The sequence below is a fragment of the Medicago truncatula genome, chromosome 8 (genome assembly GCF_003473485.1).
Source record: "Medicago truncatula cultivar Jemalong A17 chromosome 8, MtrunA17r5.0-ANR, whole genome shotgun sequence".
Taxonomy (NCBI): domain Eukaryota; kingdom Viridiplantae; phylum Streptophyta; class Magnoliopsida; order Fabales; family Fabaceae; genus Medicago; species Medicago truncatula.
The window spans coordinates 13,923,165-13,950,897 of NC_053049.1; the positions used below are offsets into that span (position 1 = coordinate 13,923,165).

The window sequence follows — 27,733 nt, forward strand, 5'->3', positions numbered from 1 at the left end:
AGTGGGTTTAAGTTCGCAAATTGGTGAAAGTCAACAAATATATGTTTTAATAAAAATTACTAAAGTAACCTTCAAGCTATTAGTTTTAAATAATAAAGATGAAGAGTACTTTTGTCCAAATAAAAATGTGCACTATTGCTAACTTGGACTTTCATATTTTTTGTTGGTCTAAGTAAGCAAACCTCATTATAATTATATATATATATATATATATATATATATATATATATATGGGCTGCTAACTTACATCCACCTAAAAACACTAAGGTGCAAGTTAGCAAGTTGCACCCACTTATAATTTACTAGAACACCCTTTTGTTTATATTCTAATTAATTTTAAATAGAAGGGCAATTTTGTAACTAGCTTAAAAAAGATCCTTAAAATAAGAAACAAAAAAGACAATGACATGCTTAAGGTACAAAACATGTAATAAAGACAAACTTTTATGGAAACAATATTTGAAATGATAAAAGTGGGTGTAAATTATTGAAGGTTGCTAACTTGCACCTTAAGAACACTTATAAAAATGAGTGTAAATAATCAAGTAGATGTATGTTGCTAACTTGCACCTTAATAATTTTAGGTAGATGTAGCTTGCTAACTTGCACCTAAGTGTTTTTTTTAGGTGTGTGTAAGTTAGCAGCCCCATATATATATATATATAGACACACAGACAAAGAGGAGATAGAGATTTTATAATATCATTGCAAACACACCCTGCTTATGTAATTACTAATCGTTATATTAGATTTTAGGAATGAAAAAGTAAATTCAATTGCATATTTCACACCCTTTTTTATATTCACTTCTATGCAACCTTTTGATTTTTCAATATTTTGGGAAAAAAATCTTCAAACAACAAACCCTAGTAACATTCATGAATATGACTATGTTCATGGACTATTTAAATAACAAAAAGTGTTTAGCTATTACTCCTTCTAATCACATTTATAAGCAAAAAAATAATATTTTAGGTTCGTTGAGTAATTAATATATCTTCTATATATATAGGCCAAATCAGTTTGGCGGAGCCACACAAAATTTTTTGGGATGGCCGTATCAATTCTTAGAAAATAAATCGATTTTTCGACTCTTCCACTTGACTTTTTTGCTACAAATTTCAATTTCAAAATCAAATATATCTCTCTTTGGTATAGTATGAATAAGCAAACAATTTAAAACTATTATAAATAAACATTATAACTGAGAAGCAAAACAAGTTGCTGGAATTAAGAAAACAAAAGTATTATAAATAAACATCATAACTGAGAAGCAACTTGTAAGCAGTTCAAAATCTCACCAAAACATACACAACCCCAAAACATTCCAAAACAAAGCAAAAGGAATCGGTTTGGAATTGCGAAAATGTGTGATTAAAAAAATTATAATTTCAGCATAATGATGAATGAATCAGATTGAAATTAAGAAAGTTAAAAAGGAATTGCTAAAGTTAAAAAGGATTAAAGAATTAAGCAACTTCCAAGCAGTTCAAAATCTCACCAAAACATGTTATAAATCATATTGGAATAAAGAAAGTTAAAAAGGATCATATGAGCATAATGAATGAATGGGTTGTGATTTCCTTTTTCCCTTTGGTTTTGATTAGGGTTATGGAAAAATTGAAGTTGAAAACCAAATTCACTAACAAACAAAACAAAAGGAAATCTAAACATTATTATTACCAAACAAAAGGAAAGTAATTTATACTTACTCAACTAGGGTTCGTGAGATGGAGACAGATGACGATTCATTTCAGAGATTGGTGGGCTTCAATTTCGACGGAGAGTTAGAGAAAGCGACGAACACGGTTGCGGTGTGACTGAGGATAGGTGATGGGTGATGGTCGTATTGAATTAGCAGAGGGAGAAGAAGGTGTCACGCTTCAGCCTTTAGAAAAGAAAATGACATGATTGTAATTTTCAATTTAGCTCAGAGGTATGATAGTAATTTCAACCCTAAATTAATGGGATGGCCATGGTCATCCCCTGTCCACACGTGGCGGCCACATACATTAGTTATCAATGAACCTAAAAGTTATTTTTTTTCTTATGAATGTGATCAGAGGGAGTATTGTCTAACTCTATGACAACGATTTTTTGCCTTGAAGTTATTTCTAACATATTCTCTCTCTTTTTCCCAATAGTAGTTAGTAAACCAATAATGTTTGAATTGAATAAACAATAGCCTCATAGTGTGATAGTTTATATTATTACGATGAAGTTGTTTAATTTTTTAATATATAAACAAATTCACCTACAAACAAATCTATATTAAAATCATCTTGTAAGATACCCGCCCATGGAGATAAATGATACAAATTTTATGGTAAATTGTTAACCCTTGTAATTTTAGACTATGTTTAGATTGACGAAATGTAATGCAGTGAGATGGAATGAAGTAGTAATTAATTATGTTTCATTGTTTGGATTTGTTAAAAATGAATGGAGTGGAATGGTACATAATGGAGCTCATTCCACCCTATTCTATCAAATCCTTCGATATTTTTTTCCCTCAATTTAAGGTGTATCTAATGGAGTGGAACTTTATTATTAAAATATTACTATTTTATCCCTATCTTAATACCTTTTCCTCTCCAATATGTTTTCTCATATTTCTTCTTCTGCTCAATGTATAGTATACCAAAAAATTCCTTAGTGCATTGTTTCGTTTCATCATCTTTCATGTTGTTGCTTGATGAATCCTCTCGATATTAATATGTTGTTGCGATCATTTGAATAATCGAAGAACTCATGGATTAAAAATTCCGGTGTTGATTGACCCAATCTTCGTCATATGTTCAAATGTTGAAAATTGAAACTCGAATATACCACTTCACAAAGAAAAAAGAAGAAAAAAGCTTTATCTTTTAAATATGTTTTCATTGGACAATCAATTTTGAATACAGATCACAATATGTGATAAGCTTGTCACCCGTATTCAAAATTAAACACCCATGAAGATTGAATTTGCAATCTTTTAAATCTTTTTCATACTCATCTTAAGATATATGCTCAGAACATCACCAATTATAGGAGGTTTATGCATGTCTATTGACTCTATGTCACACGCGTTTTTATCAAAATTTGATTCTTAATTGAAAAAAAAAAAAAAAAAACTCAAGGAAATAATGTGAAGATCAATGATCAAGATCTTCGTATCATTTTATCAAAGAGAATCTTGATCCTGTTTTATCACAATGTACCTTGAATTTATCCAAAAATTTATAAATAAGAAATTTCATCGATTTTTTTAGAAGAAATAATATGTGTTTTAAAACAATTTTAGACAATTCTATCATACTTTAATCTCTCTTTATTCCTCTTTCTCTCTATATTGTTTCTCATGATCAATAAAAAGAACATTATCCCAAAAATTGTCAAACGTGCAAATATCATTCTCTTTTTTAATTTAGAGGGTGTATTGGATTAGGATTTTAAAGGATAATTTTTGTTTAAAAAACTCATAGGAATTTTAAAAGACTATCAAGATTTACTCCCGTGAGCTTAGCTGAGTTGGTAAGGACAATGCATAATATATGCAATGTTCGAGGTTCGATCCTTAGATACCAAAATAAAAAAAAGACTATCAAGATTACAATTTGAATTTCAATGGATTTACAACATAAAATTAAAAAAATTTGAAATGATTTTATGAATTTTATAAAATTTCAAAAGATTTTATGAATTTTAAGGACTCGTTAAAAAATGATTATAACACATTATCTTTTACAATATTCTCAACATAAACTCTTATTATTTTATTTTACGAGAGAAAGAGGAGATGAGATAGAGGAAGAGCTAGAGAGAGGATGAGAGGACAGAGATAGTAAAATCTTAAAAGAAAAAAAGTTATAAAAAATCTTATGTTTTTCATAAAAGACTTTATCATGCTAAAATTTAGCTAAAAAATCCTACAAAATCCAACGAAATCTAATTTATTAAACAATCCTTCGAAATTTAAAAGATTTTGAATACTACAAGACTTTTTTAAATGATAACTACAAGATTTTTTTAAATGATAAAAAGTCTTAATTGAACAACACAAGACTTTTTTAAATGACAAAGATCTTGATTAAGTACTACATTACTTTTATTAAAGAGAAATGCTAACAAATGTCTTTAAGATATTTGTTAAAAAACTAAAAGTAAAAACTTTATCCTGTAAATTGTGTATTTCATTTATTGAAATACTAAAAATTAACTTTTTCTACATATAATTTAACAATAGTGTCGTAGCCTAGGTCACCTGTTAACAAAACCAAAGAGTCTTAATTAAATATTGCAACATTTTTTCATAATAAAAATATCTTTTAAAATCATAATCTATCCCTAAAAAAAAAATCATAATCAATACACCCTCCGATCTATCCATTAAATCAGATACCAAAATAACATCACCAAATGGCATCCCCACCAAATACTATGCGTTGGATCATGACGTTCCCTCGAGATTCCTCCCACAATAATAATAAAGCAAAACGCAATTATCACCCACAACCAAAACTAATAAAAAATTAAACACCCAAAAAAAAATCCAATATTCCATTTGCAAGCTATACTTTCACACATGTCACAACCCCATTGGCTCTCAATAAACCTAAAAAGTTAAAGTCACAATCTCACGATATTTTAAAAATAAAAACACGCAAACTCAAAATCTCGCGACCATATCGCATCTCGAAATAATCGTCACATGCTCAATCAAGCTGGTCCAGCCAGCTTTTCCACATTATTCATCAACCTTCTCGATAACCCCAAAGTACAACTCGAAATGACAATTCTACCCTCAAAACTCATTCGAATTTTACTTTCCACACCCCCAATTCCTCTTTCATCAAACCATTTCCTGTAAGAATTCACGATAACATCATAACAAGAACACAAAAACAAACTGGAAAAAATAAATAAATAATTCGAACAATTTCAATTTTTTCACGTAATCAATATAATTTATAAATTTCCAAACCAAACTAAATAAAATTACAAGAAAAATTAGAAATTATTAAAAGAAAAAGATCCAAGCTCCTTCGAATTTTTCTGCGAGAAACAGACACGAATAATTAATCAAATCACAACAATTTTCTTCGTGTTTTTTCGATCAATTTCTTCTTTAAATTTTTCCAAGCTTGTTCAGATTTCAGAGCTTAACGATCTTCGCAGCTTTAACAACAGGATTTTCTCTAGCAATAGATTCTCTTCCAGCAGCTTTATAATCATACGAACAATCATGACGATCGGAGTAACGATGCTCGGAGCAGAAAAGATCACCGCATCGGCAACGGAATCCGGTAAGACCGACTCTCTTCCGACAACCGGAGCAACGATTCACGGCGCGTTTTGCTTCTGACGACGTTGTTTGAGGTTGAACATTTGAATCATCGTTGCTTGGGTGAGATCTCTTTTGTGAAAATGATGACGTGGCAGATCTGGCTTTAGATGATTTGTCTTCAAAGAATCTAGATGGTTCTGTTAACGTTGTTGTTGTGGTTGTTGTTGGTGTTGTTGTTGTTTGTGTTGGGTTGATGCATGGTGGTGTTATTGTTTCAGGAACTTGGAATTCTGTTTCTTCTTTTTTGGTTATTTTGTGAGCCATTTTTTTTAAGGCTTTTTTTCTTCTTGAAATGAAAGAGTTTTTTTGGTTTGGTTGTTGGTGTGGTTGAAGGAAGAGATTGAGATTGAGAATTTGAGAATTGTTGAGAAGAGAGGTTGTAGTATAAAGGGATGAGATGAGATGAGATAGGTAAATTGTGCAAATTGAGAATGCAATTGGGAAATGGAAATTGAATATTATGGACATTATGGAGACGCGTATCATAATGCCTTTTTGTGACCCACTATGCAATTTTACTACTTTGTCCATTATTTTATTTGTCACACACCGCCATTCTCATTGTGCTCTCTTTTGACGTGGTCTACTTTTATTTTAGGGTTATTCTAAATCTGTTAAAAAAATAATTAGTCGTTTTAATAGGAAAATGAGTAGGATTTAGGTCACCAGTACAGTAATAGTTATCTTCAAAAGTTGAGTGTCAAGTAAAGAGTTTTCATTTTAACAAGAAATTAAGTAATTTCTATTAGGGTGGAAACAAGTCGGATCGTTTAACAGGACTTACAGTCTAACATGTTTAAAATCTAGTTTGATCCAACTCGTTTAATAAAAAAGTTAGGCTCAAGTTTTTAATAAAACATATTTACTTAAATAGACCAGGTTAAGATTTAAAAAAAGCCAATTAAGTCCGTCATATCGACATATTAAGCATTTTATATATAATGTCTTTTATTATTGATATTGTTGAAGTTTTTTTCTTCATAGACTCAAGTCATCGTAGGGTTTGGTTATTTAGTAGCAGGTATATTGGTGTGATTAGACCTTCATAAAATTTCGTTATTTAGTAGCAGACATATTCATGTGCTTTAGGCATTCCTAAGTTTTGGTCTTTTTAGTAGTAGGTTTGTAGACGTTGTTAGGCCTTAGCGCAAAATAAGCTTTTAAATAGGCTTTCAAGCTTCATCATGCCTTTAAAATGTGCATATGACAAGTAATAGGTCAGGCTCATGCCTTATAGAGCCTGGCTCTACCGAGCCTATTTCATTGCATTAATGTTTTTGTGGAGAGGCGGTGTCTCTTTCTTGTTATTTTGGAGCATTGACTTGTTTATGTTTTTGACGTTCTCTCTGTCCCTTCAAAAATGGTATCAAAGTCCTAGTTTGACTTGAGAGGGAGCGGGAGTCGATCCCACTGTTGAATCTTTGTATTGCATGTATTATCTTTCTAAAAGTATAGTCATGATGCATGCTATGTTTGTGTCAATGATGATGTAAGTATAGGATGTAAGTCACTCGTACTTGAAAGAATTGCTAAAATCAGATATTGAATATGAATGAGTTAAATATTAAATATATACTCCCTCTGTTCTATATGTAAGCACCATTTACCTCTAATAAAATGGAGTTTAAATATAAGGACGGAGGGAGTATTAAAAAGATGATCATCAAATATTTTAAGGTTTTGCTAAAAATATTGTAAGCAATGTGGCAACGTAGTTTTTTGCATTAGAAGTTAAACCTACAAGTAGTACTGTTACTAGGAGTACTTAACAAAGGGTGGGAAATCATTCTTACGACATAGTGATCGAATTCTTTTTTTCTAATACAAGTAAAAATTAAACGAACTCTAGTGGTTCTTTTTTTGTGCGAATAATGATGTAGTATAGCTGACAATGGCAATCACATGTAGTTGACTACTTGCAACAACAGCAATCATGCTCCAACAGAGCTTAGTGCAATTTCAGGGCTTTGTCGTTTGCTTAACTAAAAATTTCATTGAGTATATATTAAAATCAACTTAATTCATTTCATATAATTATTGCTTTTACAAATTTCAAAATGTTAGGTAAATCATTTTTGCACAACTCAAGATCGTTTATATGAGATAACATAAATCTCTTCAAATATAACCAAGGTCATGTGTTCTAATTTAATATTGTGTATGCAACAACGTTAAAACTTTTAGGAAGAGTTTGTAGCTCATTTAATTACCACGAAAATTTGTCGCTCGTTTAGTTATCACAAAACTTGAATAATTAGTCTTTGTGAGCTACGCACTGAGGTTATCCACTTTAAAGAAAATCAGTTTTTGCATTGAAAAATTACGAGTCAAATAAAATTTATATTCCTCTGATTTTTCTTGTCTAGTTAATAAAATTTCATTTAGAAAGTCATATGTATTTATTTAATTGTACTACTATTTATTATTTATAAAAGTAAAAACATGTGCTTATTATTGGCCTGCTTGATAGAACACAATAGGAAATAATGATTTTATTTTCTATTATTTGGCTAGTTGCTTTTGCATATGCAACTATTTGCTGCATTATACAACTTCTGCTGCTGCTGAAAGCAAGTTGGTTAATATTTTATGACATACTTTTTTTCTTTATGGTTAAGTTATTGTCTCGAAAAAGAAAGAAGGGCAAAATAGGAAAGGAGAAGGGTAAAGAAAAAACAGTGTGTCATTAGTGACAATAACAAGGAAGGAGGGGTCGGCCGCCCAATCTGACCATGATACCTTCCATCGAATTCTTTCTCATAAGGTCGTTTTCAACCTTTTGGTGGCTTACACGCTCATTGCCCCGTCACTGCTGTTTCATTTGCTCGTGTCCTCTTTCTATAGGGGTTGGAAAGGAAACATGGAGGGTCCAAGCCTCAATTTCAAGGGGTGGTTGCTCTCCCCGTACATTATGCAAAAATGTGTATGTAACGTGTATATAAGGTCATCACCACCAATATTTAACATAAATTTACTATCACAATGTTTAATTCTAAGGTCATCACCAATATTGGAGTAGCTCTAAAAAAAAGGAGAAAAAAATATAGGGTTAATGGTTGAAATAACATATATAATAATAATAATAATATATATGCGAAGTCTGAAAATACCAGAGACATTGTTTACAAATCATGAATTAAATATAAATTTTTATATTTTCATATTTAATTCATGTTTGGAAACTTCTACGGTACACCCGCAAATTAAGGTATATCGTACTCCTACTTCAAAAATCTTTAAATTAACTATTATTTTTTTGGAATAAAGTACTATTTGTTGATATAATATTTTAAAAAATGTCATTTCATAAGAAAAAACTTCATTTTATTGTTTATAAAAATCATACTAATTTTTTTTACATTTTATTGTAAAAAATAATCAAAATTCTCTATTATGAGTACTAAAAATTCAGAAAAATTTAATTTTATTTCGTCGACGTTTTTGGTAAATAAGATTTAATTATAGATGATAGAAAATAACATTTTTCTTCAAAAATAACACATTTATCTATTAATTTATTGATTTGATGTCCCAATACACCCAAAATTTTGAGTGTACCATAGAATTTGCCTTCATGTTTTGTTAGAAAAACAAAAAATTAATCTTTTTTAGAGAAAATCTTAAAATATTCTAAATAGGATTGCGAAAAAAATTGAAATTTCAAAACATGAATCAAAAGTGGTGATAGAAAACTTTTGAAGGAATATAAGTTGAATTTTTTTACTGGAGACGTTATTTACATGGGTCAAGGTTCGAACTCTAAATTTTTCAGATTGATCGTAAATCATCTTTCGATTGCATCGAAAATTATCTTTCGATGCATTTACCAGTGTTAATAAACGATACAAGTTATGATGTACCTAAAAGTTGCACACACAATGGAAGATGCCTTTTGATCCCTGTTTTTTATTTTTTTATAATCATCAGGAGTTACATTCATTTAAAACAAATGCATTTTGGGGGTATGTGAGCAGATAAGGGAGGCCAAAGAACAATTTCCAGAAAAATATACATTAGACCCGTTTTCGTAAAGAGATGAGATTGATCTGTAACTTTCAATGATTTAAATTCACGGACGTTTTAAATATTCTAGGGTCTTTGTAAAATGAATTAGGCCCACGAGATGAATAAGCACTAAAATTTTCATCCCACCCTCCATGCTTCTCGCACGCTCAAATTTTCAATTTTGCCCTGTTTAAATTATACAATTCAAAACTTATAAACATGCTTCAAATTATAGAATATGAGTCGTACGATTATATATGCAATGCTCATCCATTTTGCTCTCACTTCTCATTTTCGAAATTTAACCTAAAAACTTCCTCCTTAAAAAAAACTTAAATACTTCCATCACCCCACCCTGTATATCCAAGAGTGTTGACTTTGAGTTGGTGTTGCTATTTAGTCAGGGTTAGTTTCTGCGAAGCTGAGTGAGCATGAAATAACTGGGTTTCAATTAAATATAGAAAACCAAGTTTTAATTTTGACCTGACCCGGTTTGCAAAGCCAAACCCAAATTGGCCAGCCTAACTTGTTTTTAATATCGTCCTTGTACCAAGAACTCGATCCTGCCCACGAAAGTCACATAAATGACCCAGATCAAGGTCGAAGCTCGCTGACATGACCACGACACGTAGGAGCGAACATTCATATGACCTTGGGCTCGTTTTTTACTAAATTGGTTGTGGCTGAAATATGTTGTTGCTGATGTTGACATAGAACATGACTTAATGACCTTTTCTTTTCTTTTTTCTTTTACGTGTCATGAACACATTTAGATTCTATAATCTGAAAATGACAAAGAATATTTTAAGACTAATGCCTCAAATTCGTCATTGAATTTTCAAAAATCGGCCAAATTCGTCCCTGAATTTTGCGAAATTGTTATTTTGTCCTTGAATTTACAAAATGTCAATCAAATCAGTCCCTCCATTAAGTTGGTCTATTAACGAAGGTGACGTGAACGTTAACCTTTTACAAGGCTTACCACGTCAGATGCCACACAAGCAGGGACCAAATTGATGGATTTTCAGAAAATTGTCAACTGCTCTTTATCCTCTTTCTTATTAACGACTCTTTCTCCTCTTCCTCATTAACGACTCTTTCTTCCCCAAATATATAAATTTGGAACCTTAATGTTATAATTTGTCACCTAGAGTTCAAAATCCCCCAAATTTCTTCCATGAATTGATGTCAATGTTCTTCCCCAATTCAAAAAACTTAAAACCCTATTTTTTTTTTTTTATTCAATTTGAAATTCAAAAATCAGTGGTCATTGTTGAAGATTCGGTGTTCAGAAATGATGGGTGGTGGGCGTATGGGCAAAAACAACTACAACAGTCAGTCTTCATCTTCAAGCTCTACGTACAATGATAAGGTGAAAGAAAAGGTTTGGAGGGCAAGGTTGATGGATAAAGTTGATTGTGTAGGAAGCGAACTTATGTTGATTAAGATATTGATATGAGTATTTTATTCGATTGAGTTGTTTAAAATGCTATTGTATTGTACCAAGTCCATGTAATGTTGTAATGAAAAGAGGTTGTCAATGAATGAATCAAACCTTTCTGTCAAAAAAAATCAAATTGGTCCTTGAATTATGTACATATCCATCATATCGATCATCAAATAGGTCCTTCAATTTTCACAACAGATATCACTGTGATCCTTGAGGCATACATTTGCTGAAGTAAAAAGTAGAAGACAAACACTTTGATTATAAAAAACAGACATTTGCATACCATCATAAATCATATATTTGATGTTCATAAGTGATTACATAGCCAAAAAAATAACATTACATAGCCATCAAGTGATCAAATCATTTGATGTTCTTAAGTGATTACATATCCAGAAAAGCATAAACTAAACAAGTACAAAAAGCATTAATTAAACTAGTCTAAAAACATAAATGCATCAATGCTTTGGAAATCCTGGAGTTGGTATAAGCTCCATGTATTGGGGTTAAGTAGAAGCGGATGACCCGTAATTTGGATTTGAAACTCTAATAACTCCAGAAGCAGTTGGATTTTGTGGAGCAGGATCCCTCAGTGGTGTTTGTTTATGCATGTCATTTGAAATCATTGGTCCTCTTATGCCATATCTCCTTGTACTCATTCTGTGCAAATAAAATCAATCCTATAAGCCCTTAAATTATAACAAAATCCATCAAATTAGTTCTCAAATTATGACAGTAAGTCTCAAATCGATCAAGGACAACACATGTAATAGAGGGGTATAATTGGAAACAGGAAAAATTACATTGAAAAGTTAAATCTCGAATTTTTACCATTTCCATCAATTTAGTCCTTGTACACGTGACTGCCTTGTTGACACGTGTACAGGGCAACACAACATGCAAGAGGACACATCATCACTACTAATGGAGCTTTTGGACAGAGGGACCATTTTGATGGACGTCTGTAAAATTCAGGGACTAAATAGATATTTCGCAAAATCCAGAGACGAATCTGACCGATTTTTAAAAATTCAAGCACAAATTTGAGGTATTAGTCAATATTTTAGATTATAAAATCTTACCGAGAACAAAACAAATTTTTGAAAGACACACTAGATGAGTAAAAAATAGAAAAAAGAGAAAGCCAAAAAAAAATATAAGGCCATTTTTCACGAAAAGAAATTAGGGCCATGAGTAGATGACTAACCACAGTTTGTTTTTTTTTTTTTTTTTTTGAAAGGACATTTGACACTATTGATGATGACATCATAGTTTTGAAAAGCGGACCGGACCGGCCGGTTGAACCGGTCCGACCATGAACAAGTGGGTTGACCAGTTCGAGTTGATAAACGGATCGGTCATGCAATCAAACCGGCCTGAACCGGTGAGACTCGGCCAAACTCGGTGAACCGACGAGTTTGACAAACCGGACCAGTTCTATGTGAAGCAGAAATTAAATCATATTAATTTTCCAAAAAATGGCAGCACATGGTGTTGAACTCGCGTCTCTTAGATGTAAACACTACGCTGTGTAGATTTTTTATTTCTATCTTGCTTCTTATCAATTATATATAATAACTGAACAATTTTTTTTTAAAGGGAACCAAACACTCCTTTTTATTTTAAGGAATCAAGCACACTCTTATCATTTAAATATTATTGTCCGACATCTCAAATATTTTAATAAACATTTTTTTTACAATATTTTTTTTGAAAGAATTTTTTATTTTACTATATTTAATTTATTTGAATATGTAATACTCTCTTCGTCCATATATTTAACCACCCATTTGATTTTATTTTTATCCTTAAATGTAAATATTTTTTAAATTACAACACTCATTAATTATTTTAGTTTCTAAAGTGACCGAATCACCGATTCAATCCGAGTTAATCCGGTTAAATAACTATATAAATATAATCTAAGGACCGAGTTATCTAACCGAGTCATCCGCGTGGTTCCGATTCAGTCATGCGGTTCGACCAATGACTCAGTGGTTCGACCATTGATCCATTGATCCAGTACCCCGCCGATTCGATGACCGAGCCGAATTTTAAAACTATGGACGACATAATTGAATAGTTTAGCAATAATCGTGTGCTGCGCGATGTTTGTGGTTCTACAGTAGGGTACAATAAGAAACGAAGCTTGGAAACCACTTCTGTTCTTCATCTCTTCCCTCCCCTCTCTGGGGAGTTTAAATTTCCCATTCTCACCATTATTTTTCATCACTTTCTCGCGAAAATTCCATTCAAATTCAAAATCATTCATTCTTTTTCCTCTCTTTTCGATTCTCGCCGCAATTCTCATCGATACACTCAACCCTATTTCGTTCACGCTTTAAAAAAACCATCGCAGTTTTGAATTTAGGGTTTGTTTGGGATTGGAGATGGGTAACATTGATCGTTCCGATAACCGGTCTTTTCAGACGAATTTCACCGACGAGGGAATAGCGGTGTTAACGGAAACATTGAATGAGAAACTCAAGGAGTTAATGGGGGATACTGATGAAATTCTTGTTGTACGTGTTCATTCACATTATCTTTAAGATTCTTGATTGGTTTTGTTATAATGTTTAGTGTTGCATAGATGAGTTTCATTTTTATACATGATTATTAGGGTAAATTTTTCTACATTACCAACCTATGAATCACAAACACGGACCCTGGTTCCGACACTGACACTAACATGTTGACACCGATAATAATTTGAAATGTCGTAATTGAATGTAATTACACGTGTTAGACACCGGAGATGCCTTTGTTCAGAAGTGCCGGTGCTAAAAGTAATTGTGATTAAAGTCAAACATTTTTTATGATTTGATGATTATTTTTTATTGGTAGTGAAAAAAACTTTACACTGACGGTGTATATGGATTAAGTCCTTCATAGGTTGCATATAGGAGCTATATATGGATCATGGTTCTATGAATTTCACTAATTGTTGAAACAAATTTCTTCCCCTATAGTAACATGTTTTTTTTTTTGTTGGTGAGAGTGACTAAGGAGATGAACTGAAGTCACTACAACCATGTTTGGATTTGAGTGTAGTTAATTCTTCTGCTTTTGATATGATTGATAAATAAGTAAGCAAGTTGCCAGAGAAGGTTGTTTTAGATGAACTAGGTGTCTGTTTGATTTTGAATTTGATTCTCTATTTTGTTTGTTTTTAACCTTCAATTACAAAAATATCATATTACAACCTTCTCTTTATTCTTTTTATTTAATTTTTGGTACATGTCAGACTTAGTTGAATGAGTATGACATTTCTCCTGTTTGTTTAATTTTTTAATATTATACATGTGGTATTTGTAATTGGTTAGCTAAAGGGAATTTACTGTGGGATATTATGATTCCCATACGATGGATCTTTACTTTATTGATGTAAAGTATTTGTTATTACAAATGAGAATTGAAGTTCACTTACCTAATGCACTGGCAGAATTATGTTATTGTATTACTGAAGAATGGTAAAGCTAAAAATCAAGCGAAGAATGATTTGAATCTTTTTTTGGGGGATGACAGTGATTCTTTTGTATCCTGGTAAGTGGTAACTTCTGTTTAGCCCCTTTTTGATGGATACCAGTAAATTTAATGTCAGTGAAAGCAATGCAGTACCTAAAAGTACAACCATGATTCTTTGTCTGTGCTAATTTGTATGTGTGTCCTGTTAACAGGCTGTGGGATCATTTGGCTTTGAATATAGATTTATATGTACAATCTAAGGGATTGCAAGATGAAGCTCCCAAAAGCAAGGTTCTATCAAAGGCCCAAGCTGGCGATGATGATTTTCAGAGTTTGAATCAAAAGTCAGAAAGTGTAAAGTCTAGAAGTCGCCGTAACAAAGATTGGAACGGTTTAGTGGGCAGAGATGCTGAAGCACCACCCCTGCTGAGCTTTGTGGTTGACAACATGCATTTGGACAAAAAAGACCAATCTAAAGTTAACGGTGGTCCAAAGGCACCATCTCTTGCACCACCTGTTCAGAGGAAAAAGGGTTGTGCTGTTGAACAACAGAAGGTTCGGAAGAGGGGTTGTGCTGTTGAACAACAGAAGACTATGAAGAGGGGTTGTGCTGTTGAACAACAGAAGACCAAGGTTTGAACCACTAATGATATCATTCTCGGATAATTTTTTATTCTAGTTCTTCTAGTAAATTATCAAGCATCTTGATTTTTGTATAATTGAGTAAATACACCTTGATTTTATGCTTTCACAAGTATCTAGCTTACCAAATAACTTTGGCAGAGGGATTCGGTTTCACAAGTAACTATTGATGCTCCTCGACGACTGCTTCAGTTTGCTGTGCGAGATGCAGTGGCTTCTTCTAATTTGGGCACAACAGTGGAACCCTCTTTAAAGCGTCTCCGTGCTGCAGTTTCTTCATCCTACGTTGAGTCATCGATGGTTGAACATCCTCATAGGATGCAGACCATTTCCAACTTGGTAAAGTTTAAGTCCTCAGGAAGTGCATTTGATCCGATTGATTGTGATATTTATCCTTCATATGGTAACGTGCAACTTGAAGATAATCAATATCAGGAGGAAAGCCCATATGGTAACGTGCAACTTGAAGATAATCAATATCAGGAGGAAAGCCCATTTTTGTATCACGAAAAAAATGACTATGATGATCAGTATGCTGCAAATATGACGATGTTGGATTATGAAACTGGTTTTCAATTTGAAGATAATCAATATCAGGAGGAAAGCCCATTTTTATATCATGAAAAAAATGACTATGGTGATCAGTACGCTGCAAATATGACGACGTTGGATCATGAAACTGGTTTTCAATTTGAAGATAACCAATATCAGGAGGAAAGCTCATTTTTGTATCATGAAAAAACTGACTATGGTGATCAGTATCCTGCAAATATGACGACGTTGGATCATGAAACTGGTTTTCAATTTGAAGATAACCAATACGAGGAGGAAAGCCCATTTTTGTATCATGAAAAAAATGACTTTGGTGATCAGTATGCTGCAAATATGACTGGTGTTCCTTCTGATTCTTCTTCAGACAATGAAGGGTTTGATGATGTTAATTTCATGGGCAATAGGGTGGGTAGAGTTTCTCAGTTTAGTTCTTCTGGTGGAAAGAGGGGTGAGTATTCACTGATGGGGAACTATAGTGCAGCCAAAAATGATGATAGTATTCTACTAAAAAAGAATAGAAACCAGGACCAATCTGCTGCTGCACCTAACAGTTCCAAGATAGTGAATATTTCTGTCAATGTAAATGCTTGGAATCCACCAGTCCCAAAACAATACGCAAAACCAAGAAAGGTTGCAGACTTATCTGGTCACAAAACTTTAAACAGTGGAACTAGAGCTCCAAAATCTGGCCTGAGTATGGTGAATGAGAATGCCAAAACTGTGAAAATTGACAGTGGAAAAGTGAGTTGTTTTACTTGCATACAGTCTAATGACACTTGGAGTTTCTGTGAGCTCATTTTCATTGATGTTGTTGGCTTATGGCGTTAACAGGCGAAACCTACTTTGGATTTGCTGAAAGTGACTCAGAAGGCACAACCATCAACTCCCGGTACCGGTAAGTTCTAAATTTCTTTGGCGTCAAAGCTTCCTGCTCACAGTAGGCCTGTGAAATATATATTTTTTGGTGCGTAACATAAATTTTACGATTTTTTCTTTTATTTTATCACAACACAATAGAATTGCCATTTCTAATCTATTTATCTAAATTTGTACTAATTATTTGAGCTTTTATGTTCTCAGGTTCAAGTGCTGCTAGTTGTCCGTTAGATGATGCTGACTCTCGAACCATTTTTGCTAGCAATGTAATAACTCTTGCTCCTTTGGTATGGGTTGGGTAGGTCCTTTGGGGGTACTTAGGAATAAGATTTGTTCACTCTAAAGTTTGCATATTGATCTTCTCAGGTTCATTTTGCTGCTACCAAAGATGCCATATGTCGGCATTTTAATAAATTTGGGGAAGTGCTAAAAGCTGTTATAGTTACTGATTCAATAACAGGGAAACCAAAAGGGTAAGAAGTTTCAGATGTTCATGCAAATTATATGTTTATGACTATGTTCAAGATTTTTGTATTTCTCTATATCAATTCACTTTTTTCTTTTCTTTTCGAGCAGGGCAGCTTATGTGGAGTTCATGTATAAAGAAGCAGCAGATAATGCATTATCACTGGATGGAACTTCCTTCATGTCACGTATTTTGAAGGTATTGATGTCTGCATAGTACTTCAGTTATCTGGAGGCTTTCCTAATAATTATTCATGTTTGCTTTTCCTCCACAGTTTGTTTGTATCTCTTTAAATTGATTAGATAGTTGATATGTGATAAGCTTTTCATCGCGTCACTAACCTATGATTAATGCACTCAATGAACTGCCTGTTGACTTCTACGCTCTTGCATCTGAATGGATATAAAGCACCTGTAAAACATATTTGAAATGTTGGTCCAGGAGTCAGTTGTTACAATTTGTGTCATTATTACACGAAGTTAAGAAATAAATAGAAAAAACCCCGCAATAAGAAATCGAAAGTTTTCTATGATTTTCATTAAGGACTCATTGTTCATAATTCTCCTTTGCCAATAAAACATGTTTGGAATGTTAGTGGAGCATCAGTAAGGCCAATAAAATCATCATACCTAGCTGCTTCAAATTTTGATGGAGCATTAGTAAGGCCAAATGGCATTACTATATGCTCTTAATGATCATCATCTGTCCTAAATCAATGCAGTCTTTTGACATCTTCACTTTCATCCTATTATGGTGATAGCCAGATTTTAAATCCAACTTAGAAAAGTAGTGGGATTCATGGAGCCAACAGCCGCAATCAGAAAATTTATCTTGTATTTTACCTTGTTAAGGGCTTTATAATAATCCACACACACGCCCCAACTTAAATACTTCTAGAATAGTAGGACTGGAATTATAGGTACTGTTACTGTTCCTAGTGATTCGATTTTGCAACAGGTACTGGACATATCTTTGGATTTCATCTTTGTGTAGCGGAGAGTATGTATAGGGGGTAAAAACTAACCGGAACATGCCCTGGCAGAAAATTAATAGCAGGACCAAAGTTCCTTGGGAGGTAATCCCATAGGTTCCTGAAACACTTCAATAAATCTTGCCTGCACTTTGTCCCCTTTATTTTGAAACCTCACAGTCATGGTTTCTCAATCTATTGTCACCTCTTCCATAGTTCTCAGCCATGCAATACCTAAAACTAAATCCAATTGACCCATATCCAACACCCAAGCGTCAATGACACTTGAATATTTGCTAACTGCCACATCTATGTTAAAAACCTTCCTCATCTGAAATTTCTATGATTACAACCATCCCCCAATATTATTCTGGAACACCCCCTCCCCCCAGTTCTAATGTACTAATAACTTCCAGTGAAATAAAGTTACGGGTGGCCCCACTGCTATTCTCTGACCCTTCCAGCTTCATTGTCCTGAAAGAATGTGTTTCACTTCCAAACACCGCAAACCCAAGCTGTTTGATCCTTGGGGAAGCAAAGATGGAAATATGGTTTCCACTTTTGATTATTTTCCCATTGCTTGGTGAACTTAGCAAAGAGAGAGCAGAACTTTGAGTCTCTGACTTGATAGACCCAAAAACATTAGTTCTTGAACCTTTGCCTCCATCGTTGCTAACTTTGTCTCGTTTGCCACAACTCAAAATTGTAATTTGGTTTCTATCTTGTTGCACCGGTACTGATCTGACTGGTCAGACCAATAATACGATGGAATTATGACAAGAATTTTAAGAATAATTCTGGTTAATAATCTAAAATGAGGATTACAATTAAATGAAGAAAGGCTATATTTGAAAACTAGAAATTTGAATAACAAAATGAAAATATCCCTCTGCTCCCGGAGCGGTTAGCCAAAGCCTATGGCTGACCGCTTCTGAAAAATGTCAAACGACTATTTCCCCCTCTGCAACTTTTCCGTAGAAGGTAGAACTTTTCCGACCCTACCACTGCCAGAGCAGTTAGCCAAATAGCCAAAACCTATGGCTGAACAACTTCCTCTTATATTTGATTTTGATGTCTCCTTTTTCTTCTAAACTGAACTCTCCATAACTTTCGTCCATGATTCAATCGATCATGTCTTCTTTGGGCATGTACTCTTCAGCTCTATCAGAACTTTCCCAAAGAAATTTGAATAAAAAATATTATGAAACTATGTATGTGTTTTCTAAGAGTTGCTGTCAGTGAACCATTTCCCAATTTTGTACAGCCCATTACTCACCGCCCCTTCCAAATGTTTTGATCCGATTCTGTCACTAGTCTCTTGGAAATATTTTCGGTATCTTTTTGTACGCAAAGCTAATAAACAAATGCCGGAAGGATGAATTTGACTGTGTAAAGTCAATATGGATGGCTGATTTCATTAGGCTCATGTTTGATCATTTGAGGAGATTAATTTGTGATCTGATGTCTCTTGATAGACAGTTCTTGATGTGGCCAGTTATTAATGGCTTCTGAAGTTGTATTTCATATTTCTAATGCAATTTTAAAATTTTATTCACCAGCCACATGTGTTTTGGTTAATAAATGGTTTGATTTGATAGTAAATTGACTTATTCCTGTACCTAAAAGCATTAGTTAGTGACTGAATTGTTTTGCTATTAATCTTGTTACAGGTTGTGAGGAAAAGTACTGCACAACAAGAAGACTATGCTCCAGCCGTGCCATGGCCAAGTGGAGTTAGGGGATCTCCTTATCCTTCTGCAAGATTTCTCAAAGCTCCCATTCCAGCAGGTACTGCTGGGGCATTTAGACCTAGGCCCCCAGTTAAATTTGGTGCCAGGAGCTTGCAATGGAAGCGGGATGCCCAAGGTACTTCATCTGACAACAGTGCGACTTTGAATAACAGCAGTATTTCTACACCTGTTTCTAGAGGTCTCACCTATGTCAGACCAGAATCTAAGCTAGATGGCAGCTTGGGTACCACGCAAGTTTAATTCTTCAAAAAATGGTCGCAGACTATAGTTGTTGCATCAGAGTAGCTTAATGTCTGATGGCCCAAAAAACTAAGGAAAACAAACTATTGAATATCAGGAGACACCCGAGGCTTGATTTTTGGAATTTTATTCTCTGTACATGTTGGAGGACAGTTTAGTATCTAGATATTCAAGTTAACAAGTGAAGTTTATTAGTGTCTATTTTTCGTCTCTGGTTGTTGAAGCCACAGATGATAAGGACATGAATTTTGTTAGAATGAAGATGGAACTGTTGGGATCCTGACATGAAATTTTCCTCCCAATGTTAGCCATACTGTAGAAGAGAAGTTTCTGGATATTGTTGATCCTGACATGGTCTTTTTTGTTGTTGGATTGTCTCGTGTTACTTTGTAAGTACTGTTAGGGAAAGAAAAGTTGAGGTAAAAGGGGAAAACAAAACATACGAGTAGCGTATTATTGCTTCATTCAACTTCATTGTGTACATAGATACTTGATTCTTTCTATGGTTACAGTTTGTTCTTGCGGCTATTGATGCCTTGCTGGTGTTATTACTTACATAACATTCACTTTGTTTTCAGTTTTCACATACGAGTGCATTTTTTTATGGTTATTTTGCTGGTCTGTCCTGTGATATTTTTCTTAAAGTCGACATGCAAATAATAAGGAATGCAAGGGCAACATGAAAAGACTGAAGATATGAAATGATATCTAACCAACATAGTTTTATGACCAAACATTCAATTCGTAAATTTGGCTATTTATAATTCTTTAGGACTCAGGGTGCTAGGGATCGAACATGCAACAACCAATTCTTACATGACCGGTGTTGAGGTGAGATGATGACATTATAAATAAAGACTGATATTTAAACACTCCACTTTTTCGCACTTATTTAAGCCTTCTCTCTCTCTCTTAATGAATTAACTATTTTCTCTGCGGAGGGAAGTTAAACACTCAAATTTTCAAAATAAAAAATAAGTTCATTTAAGAATGTCAATTAAAATATTTTTTTTGTAGACTATCAATCAAAGAAAGACAAAATAATAATTAACAACATATTAAGATTGATTGTTAAAAAAAAGACAATCAAAATCAATGAAATGAAAGACCTACTCTACACATTAATTTGAATAGTTCGTTGCTACATCAGACAAACACGTGGCAATTAAAATCGTGGATCAAAATTAGGAAAAAATACAAAATTAATTGGCATTGTTCAATTTTTTTTTTTGGTCAATTGGCATTGTTCAATTTATTGGATTGAAATTTTATTAAAAAAAATATTAAGGGACTAACTTAATATCTTATGAATTTGAAAGAAAAAATTCACTGAAATTTAAAATTTGAAGTATTAAAAATGCTATTTTACTATCTACCAAAAGAAAACTATTTTCCTCACCCTAATACAAGTTGTTTTCAATCTATTTTCATGTTAAAAGCTCCCTGCAACTTCTCTTTACCTACTCTATAAAACAGAAATTATATTCAACCTCCCTTGTCATTTATTATGCCTTTCAACCTCTCTTCATCTACTCTACATACAATCTCCCATGAGCATTCCAACTTCTCTACCTTCTCTATATAAAGCTTACTTACCTTCAAACACCTTCAAACAACTTATCTACAATTTTATTTGCTTGTTTACAAAATATTGTAAAATCATTGAGCTGTTCAAAATATTATTTTGATGAAAAATCGTTAAAGAAAAGCCATAGTGTGTGATTTTTAGTGAATAACCAGTTTTGTATTTCGAAATAAGGTCACCTTCAAGATGTTCATATATGAGTTGTCTACCTTCACTTGAAGTTTCAATAATTAGAAGGTCTTTTATCCATTTTTTAACTATTTTTATTAACTGTTGGTCTGAAGCTTAAAAGCTGGAAATTATGAAACTGTTTTGGAGTAAACTAGAAGGTCTCATGATGATGAATTATGAAAACAAATAAAAATATGAGCAATTATTTTATAATTTTAATGCAACACATATTCCTTTTTGACTTAAGGGATGCTTTAAGCCTTTAAAAAATTATGCATGGGTAATGCAAAATACTCTTTCCGTTTTAAAGTGAGTGTTGTTATAGTAAAAAAAAAAAATGAATGTTATTTTCAATTTCCAATGCAATAATAACGTTTTCTTTTCAATTGTACAATTCAATTAATACTGTATACACTACTTCCAAAGTAGTATTATTTTTTCTTGAAAGAAAAACAAACCAATAATTGATTAGGATAATTTGGTAAAATAACATCTTTCTTTCTTTTAATTAATGCATTTCTTAATACACCATCCGGTCACTAATATAAGCAAAAAACTACATTCTAGGTTCATTCATTTAATGATGTATTTGGTCTATAATAAAGACCATGTGCATCATTAAATGAATGAATTTAAAATGTAAATTTTTGCTTATAATAGTGACCGGAGGGTGTATGTGTGTAAAAATCTTAAACGACGTTTATTTTGAAACGGAGGAAGTAGTCAACTTAATCCGTTAATATTAATATGGACACGTTCATAATTTGGTTAGAAAGAATAAAGAAGTACATTAATTAATGGGTGTTTTTCTATCATGTGCAAATTTGCACATGTTAAGAAGTTTAAAATAGTTCCTTAAAAAAAAAGAAGTTTAAAATAGTAAAATTGTATTGGAACTTGTGCATTTTATATAAAACTTTTTAATAAATAATTGTTCTTTTTCAATGTAAAGTTACTATTTTTTAGTTCCTTTAACATGTGCAATATTGCACATGTTAGACAAACCCAAAAAGTAATTTGTGATGCAATGTAGGCACGACCAGTATGCACCTCTGACCATATTGTGTTTGTTTGTTTTGATAAGACGACAACACTTAATAATTGAATTGATTTCTAAAATAAATAAACAATGTTTTTATGTTCATTCTCTTTATTAACCCTTCATTCATCTTCTTCCTATCGAAAACTATATCATAAAACCCTCAATCTCTCAAAAAGTGTTTATTTATGGTTTCTTTTAAAATCAAATCGATCTCCAAAATGATTGATTGTGTCAATTCGTAAAATGTTTGGGGAAGAGGAAAAAAACGCTATAAAGTAGCTTAAAGTGTTTTATTGACAACTTTGTGTTTCTCCTCGGGTGTATATGAACGGTTGCTGACCATAACAAACGGAAGATTGATAGTAAATGGGGAGGTTATGGTGTGAACTTTCTTCCTTCCTCCATTGAACAAGTATGAAAAGGAAAAGAAAAATCTATGCGTTTAGTTGATTGAGACTGTGGTATTGCATTAAAATTTGGTCGTTTGAACTCAATTACAAAAACAAACGGAAACAAAAAACAAATAGAACACTCAAAGCGAGTAGCATCATGGCTACATGGCATAATTGCTTAACAACATATTCAAATACAATGTAAAAAAGGAGAGAAAAGAACTTTATGCAATCAAATTTACAAATTTCAAGATTAAAAGAATAAGATTCTATTTAGTAAGATTAAAAGAGTGAAAAATTTGGTTTTTTTTTTTTTGTCCAAATTAAATGATCCAAGTCTTTATTTATAGAGAAAAAAAAATCACGAATTTTGGTATAAAAAAAATAAAATTATTTGCAATGAAATAATTGAGTCCAGAATATTAAGATGATAAAAATCCAAGCAGCCAATCGAAACGCGCCACGTGTCCTACCTTTATCAATTTCTCTTTCTCTCTCCGCGTGCACAACTCCCCACGTGCCCTGTCGATGCGTGCATCTCACGCGCCATTTTAAACGAATCGGATTTCGCCACATGGCTTGGCGGGACAGAGTTCAACATGTTTAATGCATTTATCCCCTCTTTCATCCACATCATCTTTCCACCCACTTTCAACACCCATCTCCAATGGTTTCAACATGTTTAAACTTGCATTCAACAACCCATTGCACTTGATCTAACATGAGAAAAATATATTGCACATTATATTATTCTAGAACTTGCAGAAAATATAACTAAAAACTTTGAGTCTTTATAGCGTTTTATTCCTCTTTCCCAAACATTTTTTGAATTTACTCTATTATAATCGGTAATTGGACACCAATTTGGTTTTTGTTTGCGCGGCGATGGTGGTGAGTTAATAGCATCGCGTAGCACCAACTCCTAATATTGCAATGACTAAAAATCAGTGTACAAAGTAAACATAGATACTCAAAACTAGCAAAATACACAATTAAAGACACCATCATATTTAATAATTAATGAACCTAAATTATAAAGCAATAAAACTGAAAAAGAAGAACAGAACATTGCCCTTAAAAGGGTTCACAATTGGCATTTATACTCTTGAGAAAACAACAGTTTAAAAAAAGGAATTTGAGGGATTTCTCTCCAAAACACTAATGGCAGATACAATAGTGGGTTGGGGTTGCAATTTCAACGCAATTAGCAGCCACAACAACAGCCTATTTTTAACAGCGATTTGCAGATCAAAAGCATCACGCCAAACGCTACCACCACTATACTATTCCGATGTAGCACTGCTATAGCATGCTATTGACAACATAGCCCACCTCAACCTAACAAGGTGAACTTTTCAAAAGAAGAAAAACAGCAGTAAATTCTGCATTATGAAGAAAAAAACAGTCTCTAAATCCACCAAAGTGGTGTGATTCCACTTTGGAGCTTGTGGAGCAAAATACAATAAAATGCTTTGAAAAGGTGAAGAAGATACACAAGTATCTCAGGTCGTTAACAAAGCCTTCCATACTTGGTCCAATTGGAAGTTGGAACAATTATAAGGTGCATCGAGTGTTGGGAGTAGAGTTGTCACATAGGCACAAACCATCCAGCAACTGGTTGGGATTCACCACAAAGGGTACAGTGAAGTGTAACGCCAACACATCACTTTTTCAGAACAAGAGATTTACCATATTGGTTTACTATTTAAATGGCAAAGGCCGTTGTTTGTAGCATCATATACGGTGACTGTCCCTAAATGCATTGATGTTATGGAAGGTGAGGCTTGCACTTCTTCATGCTATTCAAAGAATGTTAGAGCTTCACCCAGAGCATGTCATTTTTGAGGTGGATAGTAAAGGCATTGTAGACAAGTTTCCTATTTGCTTATTTGATGTTTATGATATTTAGTCTATCCTTCACGAATATCATACTTTAATGGAGTCTTAACAGAACTATAGACTTATGTTTGTTAACAGACAAGTTAATATGATAACTCATAAGCTAGCTATGCCTATAGATATCACATTACCACCCAGTTTCCATGATACTTTTCAAGTACCATATTGTATCATGTTTAGGTATGTAAATAAATCTCACATTTTTTGGAAATTGAGCTTAAGAGTAGTTTATAAACAACAGTCACACACCCTATGTTGTCAATCTCAGATAGCATCGCATAGTACTGATCCCGTATATTTTTAGTGGCAATAGCGGATAGCAGGAGAGCCGCAATTGCAGTGACTAAAAATCAGTGTACTAAGTAAACATAAATACTCAACTAGAAAAATACACAAAATTAAAGACACCATCATACCTAATAATATATGAACCTAAATTATAAAGCAATGAAACTTAGAAAGAACAGAACATTACCCTTAAAAGGGTTCAAATTGACATTTATATTCTTGAATAGAAAACAACTGTTTAGAAAAGGGTTTTGAGGAACTTCGCCCCAAAACCCTAATAGCAGACATGATAGCGCGGTTAAGGGCCACAATTTCACCGCAATCAGCAGCTGCAACAACAGCTATTGTCGATGGCAATTTGTGGACCAAAAGCATCGCGCCAAACACTACCAACCACCGCTACACTTGCACCACTATAGTGCGCTATTGACAACATAGCACCCCTCAAACTAACAAGGCCAACCTTTCAAAAGACAAAACCACGAGGGATGACTCACACAAGGCCTAAAGTGAACAATACATTGGAAATGCGGCGGACTTGAGCTTGGAACATATTAATTCTTACATTTCAAATAAAATCACATAAGTATGTTTCCTTCAAGAGAAAAAAGTTTATTCAGCAATCATATTATTTCTTTTCCATGCTTTAACATCATCCAAGTAAGTAAATGAATTCAAACAGCATTGTAAAAACAATGCAAATAAGCTCTCAAAACACCTATACCCATAACATTTCACCTTTTCAAGTAAAATATAGCAACTAAACTAGAATCAAAATTGTAACCCCTGTCCCAAAAATAACTTCATCTAGAAACCACAGCAAAAACCAAACCAGCAGACAAACCAATCATACAAAGAAACGAAACCCCACGAACCCTAACAAACAAAACATTCAACTGCTTCGCAACCTGAAGCGTCAATGTCAAAATCTGCAACCTCCCTTGTTCCTCCATCTTCTTAAAGAAATGCATTGGCTTCAAAGATTGACGCAACATAAAAGCCAAACAAAAAGGAAACGCAAAAGCCAAAAAGCTTTGCACAGAAACCTCAGTAATAGGTGAAGATCTTGTTACATATGTGATCCATCCTCCAACACCAAGCTGAACTAGACCCATTAACGCTACAACCCTGCTTAATCCATATATGTTCTTCATCATTCTTTCTAGAACCTCACGTGTTTCATTTGCTAGTGGTGATAAATCTCTTTCCACTGTTGGTCCTTCAATTTCTTGGTGCTTGAAATTTGGATTTTCACTTGGGTATGGGCTTGAGTCTTTCTCTTTCTCTTTCTCAGAATCAGATGATGATGATGGTGATGATGGATCATTGGTTGAGAAAAACCTGGGTTTTGTGAATTGAGCAAAAGGGTTGCTAAAATTTGAAACTTTGTGTGATGATAAAGTGGGTTTTGTTGATTGAGAAAAAAAGTGTGGAAAGGTAGAAAAGGAAGAAGATGGGTTGTGGGATAAGGGTTCAAAGATTGGAAATTGAGGGTTGGTTGAAGATGATGGAGATTGAAAATGAGAGGGTTTTAGGATTGAAGAGGTTAACCTTAACCTACGGGAAATGATGGCGGCCATTAGAGGAGTGTGATCTGAGATAGGTAGAGAAAGTGGTGAATTTTATTCTCTATGTGTGGTTTTGGAGATTGTTTTTCTTTCGTTTTGGTGTGGGGAAAAATTGGTCTTCTCTTCTCATACAAGAATTGCTCTCATTCACACCTCAAAAATACATTATTATGTTCGACCACGGAAGTTAATTGTAGCCGTCAAACTAAATTATCCGACCCGTTTATGATCAGTCTTAACAAGCTTCAAACTTTATGAGGTCGGGCCAAAATCCTTATAAAAAGACAAGTTATAAAAAAAAAATTATTTGAGCTCAGTCCTATACGGGTCACGAACTAAACAGACCGGCCCCTATAAAAAATAACTTTATTTTTATAAAAATTTATTATAATATACTCCTACAAAATTTCTTATAATTACTATTTTTTGAATAGTTTTAAATACTATCTAACACTAAACATTTTTTTTAAAACTAAAACGACGAGGAAATCAACTTTAGATAAATTACCTATGTTACGTTATAAATATTTATATATTCGACTTTTAAAATTATCTACGTAACCAATCGAGTAAATGCAATCTTTTTTATTTCTTTTATATGTGTATTTTTTTTTGTTACATATATGCGTGTTGATTCATTGGATTTTTCACCGATAGTTTTTTACTTTAACAATAAACTAAGTAAGGAATTATTAAAAATAATGTATAAAATTTGTAGGATTTTTTTTGTTATGTTGGGATAAACGGGGTACCTACGACCCGTACGAGCTAGCCCAAATGGGTACCAGCTTTTTAGGGACAGGGTAAAATCCCTACAAAAATTCAGACTAAGTATTTGTGGCTCAAGCCTGACAATTAGACGGGCTTGGCGGGCGGATCATACAAGCTAGTCCATTTTGACGGCTTTAGCCGTTGGTGGCCAACGATAGTTAACTGGTTATGTTTCTTTTCTAGACTCTAAATAAGAGAAAAACTTCAGTTGGGTTCTAGAGACGTTGGTTGATCTCCTGAACTTAAAACTCAATATGCCTAAGGTGATTGC

General features: G+C 33.3%; 3 protein-coding genes across 4 annotated transcripts; 1 reads left to right on the forward strand and 2 right to left on the reverse strand.

Moving 5' to 3' along the window:
- Positions 1 to 4,927: 4,927 nt before the first annotated feature.
- On the reverse strand, positions 4,928 to 5,796 carry LOC11443962 (zinc finger A20 and AN1 domain-containing stress-associated protein 5). The gene has a single exon (XM_003627674.4). The coding sequence runs from the start codon at positions 5,591 to 5,593 to the stop codon at positions 5,138 to 5,140; it is 456 nt and encodes a 151-aa protein (XP_003627722.1). The 5' UTR covers positions 5,594 to 5,796; the 3' UTR covers positions 4,928 to 5,137.
- A 7,087-nt stretch (positions 5,797 to 12,883) lies between these two features.
- Positions 12,884 to 20,316, forward strand: LOC11446344 (uncharacterized). Of its 2 annotated transcripts, XM_003627676.4 has the most exons (9): positions 12,884 to 13,306; positions 14,227 to 14,327; positions 14,462 to 14,882; positions 15,033 to 16,184; positions 16,275 to 16,338; positions 16,524 to 16,585; positions 16,686 to 16,792; positions 16,896 to 16,983; positions 19,426 to 20,316. In XM_003627676.4, exons 1-9 carry the CDS (start codon positions 13,175 to 13,177, stop codon positions 19,744 to 19,746), a joined length of 2,448 nt encoding a protein of 815 aa, XP_003627724.1. In that variant the 5' UTR covers positions 12,884 to 13,174; the 3' UTR covers positions 19,747 to 20,316. The 2 variants fall into 2 exon arrangements, with proteins under 2 accessions (XP_003627724.1, XP_039684881.1); XM_039828947.1 differs by lacking the exon at positions 14,227 to 14,327 and having other exon boundaries at positions 12,885 to 13,306.
- A 5,349-nt stretch (positions 20,317 to 25,665) lies between these two features.
- On the reverse strand, positions 25,666 to 26,860 carry LOC11446333 (uncharacterized). Its single transcript, XM_003627642.4, has one exon. It carries the CDS (start codon positions 26,701 to 26,703, stop codon positions 25,927 to 25,929), a length of 777 nt encoding a protein of 258 aa, XP_003627690.1. The 5' UTR covers positions 26,704 to 26,860; the 3' UTR covers positions 25,666 to 25,926.
- Positions 26,861 to 27,733: the final 873 nt, after the last annotated feature.

Coding starts and splice junctions, on each gene's coding strand:
- LOC11443962 (XM_003627674.4), bottom strand. CDS start 5,593: ATGGCTCACAAAATAACCAAAAAAGAAGAAACAGAATTCCAAGTTCCT.
- LOC11446344 (XM_003627676.4), top strand. CDS start 13,175: ATGGGTAACATTGATCGTTCCGATAACCGGTCTTTTCAGACGAATTTC. Junction 14,328..14,461: donor AGTGATTCTTTTGTATCCTG/GTAAGTGGTAAC, acceptor TCCTGTTAACAG/GCTGTGGGATCATTTGGCTT. Junction 16,586..16,685: donor GAACCATTTTTGCTAGCAAT/GTAATAACTCTT, acceptor TGATCTTCTCAG/GTTCATTTTGCTGCTACCAA.
- LOC11446333 (XM_003627642.4), bottom strand. CDS start 26,703: ATGGCCGCCATCATTTCCCGTAGGTTAAGGTTAACCTCTTCAATCCTA.